We start from the raw sequence: 10759 nt of genomic DNA on the forward strand, positions 1-10759 counted from the left end.
GAGAGATTCAACTATCTCATTGTCTACAAATCAGGAGCCACAAATCAAGTAGCTGATGCTTTGAGTCGACGTGTTAGTACTCCATTTCTTTGAAAGCTGAATTGCCAGGTATAGCCCTACGCTGCTCTTTCGTTATTGTCCAACTTCTTTGTCTTTCTATTGTGCAGAACAGGGCTCAAATGCCCTCTCACATAGTCACATGCATTGGGGGGTTTTATGACCTACTTGGTCGATGAAGCTGTACGTTCCTATCTGGCGTCTATTCACGCAAGGCATAAACTGAAGGCAGACAAGAAGGCATTAAATGGTTTTGAAGGATGCGGTATAGCCTATGCGGTGTAGCCTATACGGAGTACAGTGAAAGAACTACTTCCTACCCGAATCAAGAGCAAGAAAGGAGCACCGATCAACAAAGAGACCAAAATGCCGGCGTTTAGCCTGGCAAATCTACCTAGTTGAGCACTCAACCCTCATGAACTCTGCTTCGTGTACGGGCATTCCGTTGCGTGTTTAAAATGTCGGTTGTGTTTGATGCAGAGAGGTTGCATGTACAACCTCCATTTCGATTTATCTTTTTATAATTTTGATGTCTCTCTTGAGGCACAATACATTCGCAGAGGGGAGGTGTGCTGTACTCCAGGCACTTTTTCTCAAGCATCTCGTAATCGTAGGCCAACGCTAAGCCAAAACAGTATTTGAAAAGTGGGGGCCACCGGGCGAGTGGATTAAGTCGGCGAGCATGCGTACGTCTGGCAAAGTTCAGATGCTTCCAGAGAGCTAAAACATGCCGACATGGAGATAGAACGATGGAAAGCGAGCAGCACGCGTCGCCATTTCGCTGCTTTGATTCTCTCGACTCGGTACTTAACCAAGGACGCTTCCAGCGCAAACCATTCCCCTCTATCGATTCCTTCGCTTTCCCCTCCGTCCTACATCCATTTAACTAGCCCCACTGTCTTCTTCGCTCTGCCTCATCCTCGTGGTCAAGCTTCTCACCAACATCAGCTACCTGGCCAACCTGGGAGAGATCGATATCTCGAGCACAGCATCAGGACTCAGGAGGGGATACACTTTCAGTTTCAGGTACGTGCATGCTACGGCTGTTTTTATGTGAGCTGAGCTGATGTATATTTTTGACAATCAGTACTGCTCTGTAGTCGTCTTCACTCCCTATGCGCGTCAGTGAAATGTTTTCGTCTCCTCTCATTTCTGCAGGCCACCGCACAGATATCCGCAGCGCATCGCAAAATCAGACGACAAGATGCAGATGGTACTGGTGATATCGCTGCCCCTCGTGGCGCTGGTCATCATCATCGCCGTCATCCTCTGCATCATCTGCCGTTAGGTTAACCATCTCGCCGTTCGCCGGCAAGACGAACGGACGGATTGCGCGCCGTATCATGTAGTCTCGTAGCCTTGTTTGCTGTGTCGTACTGCCGTTGTGCATTGGTCAAGATGTGATTTTATACCTTTTTCTTTCTCTCTTCTAGCTTGATTATCGACGTGAAATGTATTGCCGATTGATCCATGTGTGCGTGTGGAGTGCGGTAGCGCGTACTACCGTTGTTTAATGTAAAGCTATCTACGGATTTATCCGATTCTTTGCCATGCTTCCAGCAGAGTGTAATTGGAAAAAGGGGCACTTGGCTCTGCTGATGATAGAAAGCAATGGAGTGAGCTGGAGTGCTTACAGGAAAATAGAAAACCACAAGCGGCTCTAGTACGTACCAAACTCGAACAGAAATGTAAAGCTCGCACAGCACATGAGCTGGGCTACAACCGATGAGGCAACAGCAAAGCAAGACATGGATCTCTAATCACGCTCTTGTCTGTGGTCTGCAATCTGTATTCAGTGTGCACGTCTGTGTGTCCAACAAAACGCCCGATTGGCAAGGGCGAAGGCACCGTCCACCACCGAACCCAAACATCTCCGACGGTCACCGTCAGGGTTCAGGCCAGTGGCGCCGGAGTCCTCGGTTCACATTCGCGACTCGCGAGCCACACGTCACGCGTCTTTCCGCTTCTCCTTTCTTCTCTAGCCGATTAGTTTAGCACACGCACCAGCCAAACCACCTGCTTTTCTCCTCCTCCGCCCCCTTCTCCCCCCATCTTCAGTCTCCACTACTACTCCTCCCCTCCGTCTCTTCTCGAGCAGATCAAGGGGCGCCAGGAGCAGCAACAAGATCGCCGGATCGGCAGCTCGGTTCGTCGCAGGTACGCTTCTCCTTTCTTTTGATTTATTCGTCAGCGAATTTCAAAGCTCACGCATGGCATGACTCCCATCTTGATTGGCTCCTGCACTCATCCAGTCAACACTGCTCCGTGGCTTACTAATACTATCTATCTAGTACTAGCATATTCAGTTCGAAATAGACCACTCAGGCTCAGCTGCTGTAGTGAGTACTAGCACCGACTAATTTCTCGAGGCTAGAAGGGCTGAAGAGGTCGAGCAGATGCTCTGATCTCGGCCAAATCCACTAGAGGTTCGGTAATTAACGGATCATGAACCTATAGACCCATCGCCTGCAATCCTTTGTACCGTGTCTTGTTCTGGAAAAGCTTTAGCCAGGTTTGACCTGTGTGCACGTGGATGAGGAATCGAATCAATTCGTGTCGCTGATAATTGATGTAGTAATTCAACCGAATTAGATCCCTCCACCTTTGCTATATCAAAGGGAATGCCTTTGCCCTTTGCTATGATAGCAAAGGGAACGCCTTTGCACTTTGCTCAGCATCCAAGCTTCGATCATGCCTTGAAGAAGCGAAGATGGAGGACAAGTAGGAGCGATCCTTAGAGGGATTTGTTGCGGGTCAGGAAAATGAATCCCTTTCGGCCTAAAAATGTGTCAGAAATAACCAATTTCTTTGCGTAAATAAATGATTCTGCAGGATTAGAGAATCTTTGCCTGCTCTTCACCTGATCCACTGAGTTGTATCACACCAGTTCAGGAAGGAGGGGGGGGGGGGGGGGTGCTAGGGTGAGAAAGGCAACAGCAAGACATTTTGCTCCACCCTTTGGAGAGTGGCATTTATTTGTTGATCAATGTGAAAAACCAATAATCGATCTTAATTTCTCATCGTCTCTTCCATTTTGCAGGCAAGAGCGGATGGAGTTCGTGCTGATCATATCCCTGCCGCTCCTCATCCTGATCGTGATCATCGCCGTCGTCCTCTGCATCGTGTGCCGCTAGCCAGATGTCGACGCCAGAACAATCAGCAGATCGCCTCTGCTGTGACTGTGATCATACCATATGTTAATTAATCCATGATTATTACATCATGATGACTCGATTAAAAGAAAGCTCTTCCCCTCCGCCTCTGCTTTCTTCGTTTCAGTCATTGTGGCGTGATTAGCTGGCTCCAGCTTTATTACCTTTGCTGGTGGCAAGCAACAACGACATTGATTCCGCGTGTCTACTACATATGTGCTGTAAGAAGAACAATTCCCCAACAGCCTGATTCAGGGAGATCGAATACCTGAAAAAGCCTCGCCCTTTTCTTTTCATCTCATTCTTCCGAACTCTTCCAGATCAGAATGTTGCAGCCTTGCAGATGCAGGAGACTGAGATTCGCCCCGACACTTTGGGGTCTGCAGAGTTCTCCCTCGAAGTGTGAATCTGCTGCCTGCCGTGTTTCCGTTTGTACTTTGCCATTTGTTGTGCTGCCCCACTAGAAAGGGCCCTTCTTTCTATAGCAAAGAAATGTAAGGGCATGAGCAATGGAAGCAGCTGTCCAACTAGGTTTAGATAAACCTTAACCTTTGACATATGCATGCGATGTTATGGTTCCATTAATATATCTTTCTCTTAAAAGCTGATTTAGTTTTTCTCTTTTTCTCTCACATTTTCACTTAGTTTTCACTTTATAGCTAAAGAGACTACCTCCTGATAAAGAGGTCGCCTCCTTATCCGAACCTAATTTGGACCACCCGAACCAAGATAAAACTGCAAGGCAACACCCCCGAAGCTATGCATTGGCCATGCTCTAACGAGAAGCTTCCGTTTGTACCGACGCATTTCTTGTGATCTTGCCGACTCCATAAAATGCAGAACCACAAACATAACTAGGAGGAATAATAGCCATGAAGGTGTGCAATTGTGCACAAGAAAAACAAGTTGCAGCGCCCTACTGCAGTGGCCCATCTGCCCATGCAGAATCCTGATTGCTCCCTCTCCGATCCAAATTACTCGCAAATTTAGGCAAAATATTGCCTAAACTTTGTCTAGGTTCATTCAATCTGCGACAGATTGGAGGGAATAGTAAAGTTTTCATGTGTTCTACCGAGAGTTGTTTGCACGAGATGTTTTCCCAGGAGCTTCAGTATTTAATTTAGTACAGTTCAATAAAACTCTAAAACTCTCCAGAGAAGTGCCTCCTATCGAAAAAATTATGCTGTTCAGAGCAAATAAAAAGCTGCTCACAAGATTATACAAGCCCACATCAGATGCAACTGAGAGCAGTTATCTAGCTGACGGTTTTGACAGGGAAAGATCACCTATATAACAAACCTTTTCAACAACTCAAAACTATTTATGACCATAAGGCCCCTCCTTTCACACACAAGCCAACTCGCTTCTGAAACAGCAACCAAGATCTGAACAAATCACTGTAAATGACTTGTTCTTTGTCTCCAGTCCTTGCATGAGCTTTGCTACATAATCCCTTTACACTGGACCTCCGGAATCAACAACCAGACGGTGCAAGACTTACATGTAAAAAACATTAGCCTGCAATAGAATAGACAGGTATTAGTTTGGTGAAGGTTTGAAGCATTACAAATGCTACTTCAGACACTCAAATGTTTTTTTACTGCTATGCATGCAGTACTTGAGCACTATGACCATTTTATAGTCAATCAAAATTTTGCTTCTCAGTTTTCAGTAGGGCAATTAAGTCAAAGTTTGTCACATTATTCCGTCCAAAAGACAGAATGCCATAAACTGAAGACAGGTAGTGTTTTTGCTGCACAATATACACAAGGCCAAATGGCCAATGCTGCTCCTGCTCGAGGGTCCGGGCTTTTTGATTATTTTAACCAGTTAGGTTTGTACGTATTTTTATAGTATTTTTTTCCTGTTTTCCCTAGATTTTGTTCGCTTTTGCCCTTTGCTTGTTGCTTTCAGTTTCGCTTCATACAGGGCATCTTCTTGATGCGTTCTTTCTAATACAAATGGCACGAATATTGTTGCATATTCGAGAAAATAATAATCAAAAGTCCAAAGTATGGTCATAGCAGAGGGGTAAGGGGGAGGCAATCTAATTGTTGAGACAATCTGAGTCACAATGCCTTTTCCTTTCCAAGGCAAGCATCATTAACAAAATCATTGGAGTGGTGTAGAGGCTAGAGCAATTTCCTTTTGCCATATGTTAACTGAAGACATGACGGTGACCATTTTGGGAGCAGCAGCGGCGCAATCGATCACACAAGGCGATTTCTACTGCAAAACCCTAGACCCAATTCTCCTTCTCTCTAAGGGCGGCAGCTGGGTCTCCCTCCGTGGCTCTGCTATTACTCGCTGGCTGTCCCCCGCACCGGTCTCTGGTCAAGGAAGGGCGACACTCGGTCGCGGTAGGTCAGTTAGCATGTAGTGCTGCCAGACAGGTGGGACCAGGTGACGGCTGCTGGTCCTATGGGTGTATTTGGTAGCCTACAGAGGCCTTTTTTGCATGGGTGGAGAAACAAAACGGGCCGTTTGGTTGCCCGGAAGGCCTCCACGTTGTGGTCCAACCGGTTCTCAAAGCACCCTCGGGACATACCCTGGAGGAATGCCCTAATCGGCAGTTCCCAGCGGGCCTGTCCCGTTGTGGTGACTCCTCTGCTCGACGGATGCAACCAGTGCACGTGCTCTCACTTACGCCCACTCTCCCTTACACTACTCCACACACCCTCTCTTCAAATCAACACAAACATAGTTCGAATCAAAATAAGCTGTACATGAAAAAGATGCATGTCAATGATATGAATCAATTCCGACAATCGGTTTCGAGTTTCGTCAGTCGTAAATTGCTAATTTCGTGTATGAAGTTTTAAGCGAATTTTGCCAAATTCGTCGCACACGCTCAACCCTTCGAAATTTCCTTTGAGGAGTAGGTTCACCTCACCATTCCGCATGAATTTCATGTTGACAGATTTTTGTTTCGGTGTACATACACGGATAGATAAATAGTATGTTGTAATGTGTACGTATGTGGAGTATAGTTTGGACTTTGGAGTACTCTTGCTCAACTTCTCGCTTGCCATCTTCATGGATGACGACGTGGTGATGATATGTGAGAAGTGAGGGTGATAATCCATGGTGGTGGCGGCATGGTGATGTTAGTTTTCGTGGTCGGCGACGTGGTGATGCTTATGACCGGCGTGACCGGCGGTGTTATGGTGGTATTCAGCATCGTGCTCGGCGACATGGTGATGTTTGTGACGGGCATGAACGGCGGTATCATGGTGGTGTTCCATCTTCGTGGTCGGTGACGTGGTGATGCATGTGACTGGCGTGACCTGCGGTGTCATGGTGGTGTTCGGCGATATCGTCGGCGACATGGTAATGCTTCTGACGGACGAGAACGATGGTGTCATGATGGTGTTCGTCGACGTGGTGATGCCTGTGACGGGCGTGACCGGCGGTGTCATGGTGGTGATGGTTATGGTATGTGATAGGCAGTAATCCATGGCGGTAACCGTGTAGGTGTAGCCAGTGGCGGCGACGTTCTTGTTGTGCTACACCGAAAGCTTCGGCCTATCATATTCAGCCCAGTCTTGCGCACGCCGCCTTGGCCATCGTCGGCGAGAGTGGCATGGTGGTCTTTCCGCGCACCGGCGTGGTGCCAGGCTTCGTGACATCGGCGTGAGGCTTTGTGATAGGTGAGGAGGTGAGAGGTAAGGTCACCATGTGGATAAGTGGTGAGGCTAAAGCTGGGCTCGTATGAAACCAAACAAACTGAGCCAAACGAGAGGCATTTTCTGGCCCATGGCACTTTCGCAACGCGCAGGCACTCCCATCTCACTGGCGCAGTCATGCAAGAAAACGGCCCAGCCTACCAAACGGGCCCTATGTATTTTGTCTGTCCGTCTACGCCGTGTCAGAGCTGTAGGATGGTGGCTCTGTTTTAGGTGGGTGCACAAGTCTTTGCTACCATCTTCAGTGACCGGCACCAAAGCTCTTGCAGCTCCCCTCCCATGCGTTGTTGCCGAAAGGGTTGTGCTTTTGGCAAGCACACAAGGTGGCCGGCGATCTGTCCAGCCGGTGTTAAAGATCTAGACAACGCTCGCTCGCCACAGAACTGGGCGCCAGAGGGGTCTAAACTTGCCTTACCAAGTTACCATCCTTGCGGTTGCCGAAGAGACGCGGGACCAGCATACTATCGATCTGGGAGTCCTCACTGCGGATCTGGGTAAGCCAGTGCACAAGCCCTTCACAAGCCAGCTCTAGGGATGCCACCGTGGTTTGCCCATGCTGGTCCTTGATGCGCAGCATGTGGTGGCCTTCGTTGTCCCGCGGTGGGCCAACTAGGATCTTGAGTTCGCGAAGTTGTAGGCGGTGCTAGTATTCTCCCATTCCGTCTTTGTAGAGTTGTGCGATGTGTGCGCGGTGGTCGTGGCCCTCCAGGCGAAGGCCTCACTCTCCCTTTTTTGGTGGCGGCGACGGCGGCGCCCTTGGGAGTTGTTCCCTCCTTCGTGGCATCGTTGAGTCCCGGCTCACCTCCAACCCTCATGGTCTTGTACAGTCCTGGTGAAAACCAAGACCTAGCTTGCCAGATTGGACAACAGCGGCATCATCGATGTCGCTCCCTCAGGCGTTGTTGTTGGTGGCTTGGCCACTGGTTTGAGAGCAGGCCAGCAGCACACAAGTTGGCTCTAGGGTGTAGATCCTAGGAGCGCCAGCAATGGGCCAGTGTGGTTACCTTGGTTGGCATAGTTGTAGACCGAGGAGGATCCCGTGCCGTGGTATGTTGGTCTCACGAGGCACTCCACAGGTATAGGCTGATAGCTGTGGGCATATGCTACAACAGGCAAGGGGTGTGGCAAGATGTGGTGGTGCAGTGGTCACTGGTCAGGACGCGAGCGGCTATTGGTAGTTTCAGGACCTTTGCGCCATCAGTGGGGTGTCTTCCATGCCCTTTTGGGCCTGCTGCCCCCACCAATTTGTCCATGCCAGATCTCGGTGGTGAGTGAGGTGCAAAGTCGCCATCAGTGCGGCGATGACGCTCCTGAAGATCTCACCGCACCTGAAGATTGTGTGAGGCTGGCAGTCCACGGCGTCGTGGATTCACTGCCTACTCCAAAGCTGGAGCTGCGCAATATTTTCCTTATTTGCATAGTTGGATTCTCCACTCTTGTGGCAGGGATGTTAGTAGGTTTGTTTCGTCTGGTGCACCTGTGTGGTCGTGTGGATGGCATCTAGGCAGGGGGTCATTTGGTAGTCAATCTTGCGGCTGTTGGTCAGGGTCTTGTACTGAGTGGTTGTTTTTTTCCGGACTAGTCCTAGGCTTGTAACTACATTCTTTCTATCAATGCATTGACACACAAAATTTGAGTTTTGAGATATGGGGATGGGCAGGAATTTGAGATCTGTACTAGCGAAAAAACTCTTATGCAAATAAGATTTTGTTGAATTGAAAATTTTAAGAAAGAGTCAGTCCTTCAGCCTAATAGGACAAATGAAGACTTCAAGAAAATCTGTGACACAAAAGCCTTGAAAAGTAAGATCAACTTATCAAGTGGTATATGGATCTGAAAGCAAGCAAAAAAGGGGCACAGCTGAAAAATAATAAATGACAAACACATGTTACAGATTTGCTGGCTAGTTATTTTTCTTTAACCAGGGGTTTGCTGCAGTCTAGAGTTGAGTAAACATATGTAACCATACAATTCAACTCTGTTGAGACCTTGATAACAGAGGTATCAATTAATTATCAAAGCTGTATGTGGTTTATGTGATACAAAATCACAGTCTTAAGTAGTTGTGAATATGAATCTAATGACACGAATTTTATGTCACATAAATTATCCATTAACAGAGTAAGGTCAAACTATACTTTGAAACAGAGGGAGTACATAATATAATACCGAAAAGAATATCAAGTTGGAGCATGTGAATGCCCTTGTGGGCACAAACAGTTTCCCTCAAAACATATTGGCAAAGAATTACAAGGTTAGTGATTAAATTCATATCAATGTTGAAAAGGATGCTTTCATAACATACAGCACATTGATTCAGAAAATGCAGAAAATCATAATCAACAAGCATCAATGATTGCATATTTTAGTGTTGGGAGCAACAATCATGATCCACTAACATATCCACCAAAATTATGTATGTTGTATGCATCATCATCATCATCATCTAACATCAAGTCTAGATCTAGCTCTTTGGTGTCCATATAAACTCCGCCTACGCCTTATAAGGAATAGCCAGTCCCAAGCCCAGGTAAATAGGAGGGTTCTGATAGGCTTGGCGAGCGAGCGAAAAAACCAGCCATTCCTATGGATATGAAACCCATACTATCATAAACTGCTCTACCGCAAGTTCTTGGGTGAACCCAAATCGGCTTGAAGCCCTAAGGCCAACCTCACTACCAAAAACAACTAAGACCATGCTGGTGATACTGAATAGCAATACCAGGAAATGGGTGTATCAGTATATAAAGCAATATATAGCATCCTACATATTACTATGAGGCACATATTCGCACAAATCACTGGCGGAACCAAGTATCATAATCAACGCAGGACAAGGAGTGAAGAAATGAAGAAAGAGCATATGAGAAATGTGTTGTACCCCCATCAAGCTTCTAGTGCTTCTTGCTCCGCGCAGGGTGCTTGGACCCATCGGTAGCGAGCCTGTAGATCCAGTAGCCCTGCCACAGCACACGAAACGCCCAATTTTATCCCCAACCCAATCAGCGCCACTAGGAGGAGGTGGAGGGCTAGAGGGGATTTGGGTAGAGGAAGGGGCGTACGAGGGCGAGGACGTGCGCGGCGATGAGGACGACGACGACGAGCGGCACGGCGTCGACGAGCAGCCAGGGGCGGAGCGCGGGCGCGACGGCGACGCCGCGCGCCATGGCGATGCGGCGGGCGAGGGCGGCGGGGTGGCGGAGGCCGAGGGCGAGGGCCGGGTCGGGCACCGCCGGGCTGCTGGAGCCCATTCCGGGGTGGCTGGGCTGGAGCTCCTCCTCAGCTGTAGCTCGCGACAGGCGCGTGACTCCTCTACCCCGCCCGCCGGTGCGGCTGCTTTTGTGGGGATCGTTCGTCGTCGCTGCACGGCCGCCGGGATGGGAAGGCGCGCGGCGCGGTGGTTGGATGGATCGGACCCGGAGCGGCGGGGATTTACTTTTTTCTTCCTGGCCTGCGCGGCGCGGGCGATGGGACGGAGAGAGGCGCCAACAACCTGTCACCTTTTTTCTGAGGTGCACCTAAACCGGGCCGCACCGCATGGACCCTCACCCAGGGCCAGGGCGCGGTGCTGCAAGCAGTGGCGGAGCTTGGAACAAATAACTGGGCGGGCCAAGCTAAGCAAAGTTAATTTTGTAGGCATTAGTCAGCACTGGTACATGTTTCATATTGGTTTAGAAAATGCATATATATCTCAAACAAAATAAACTGTACAAGGAAAATCAGCTTTCAGGTCGAATATACTTCTAGAATCTACAATGCCATGATTGCCATCTCCATAGGTGTATTTATCGCTCTTGAGAATGGTGCCGTGACGTGAAATTTGATGGAAGTAAATTACCAGCGTGGTCTTACAGTTACAGCAAA

The 10759-nt window shown here is 48.5% G+C and overlaps 1 protein-coding gene and 2 long non-coding RNA genes across 4 annotated transcripts; 2 read left to right on the forward strand and 1 right to left on the reverse strand.

Annotated features, from left to right (window-relative positions):
* Positions 1–824: 824 nt before the first annotated feature.
* LOC124649065 lies at positions 825–1598 on the forward strand. Its single transcript, XR_006986526.1, has 2 exons — positions 825–1083; positions 1216–1598. It is a non-coding gene; the product is annotated as an uncharacterized LOC124649065 (long non-coding RNA).
* Positions 1599–2001: 403 nt separating this feature from the next.
* LOC124708561 lies at positions 2002–3497 on the forward strand. The gene is made up of 2 exons (XR_007005199.1): positions 2002–2214; positions 3098–3497. It is a non-coding gene; the product is annotated as an uncharacterized LOC124708561 (long non-coding RNA).
* An 854-nt stretch (positions 3498–4351) lies between these two features.
* On the reverse strand, positions 4352–10358 carry LOC124708297. 2 transcript variants are annotated; one of them, XM_047239980.1, is made up of 3 exons: positions 9958–10358; positions 9789–9855; positions 4352–4729 (listed from the first exon to the last, which is right to left on the reverse strand). In XM_047239980.1, exons 1-2 carry the CDS (start codon positions 10144–10146, stop codon positions 9790–9792), a joined length of 255 nt encoding a protein of 84 aa, XP_047095936.1. In that variant the 5' UTR covers positions 10147–10358; the 3' UTR covers positions 4352–4729; position 9789. The 2 variants fall into 2 exon arrangements, with proteins under 2 accessions (XP_047095936.1, XP_047095935.1); XM_047239979.1 differs by having other exon boundaries at positions 4352–4727; positions 9777–9855; positions 9958–10354.
* Positions 10359–10759: the final 401 nt, after the last annotated feature.

This window comes from Lolium rigidum, chromosome 4 (genome assembly GCF_022539505.1).
Source record: "Lolium rigidum isolate FL_2022 chromosome 4, APGP_CSIRO_Lrig_0.1, whole genome shotgun sequence".
Classification (NCBI taxonomy): domain Eukaryota; kingdom Viridiplantae; phylum Streptophyta; class Magnoliopsida; order Poales; family Poaceae; genus Lolium; species Lolium rigidum.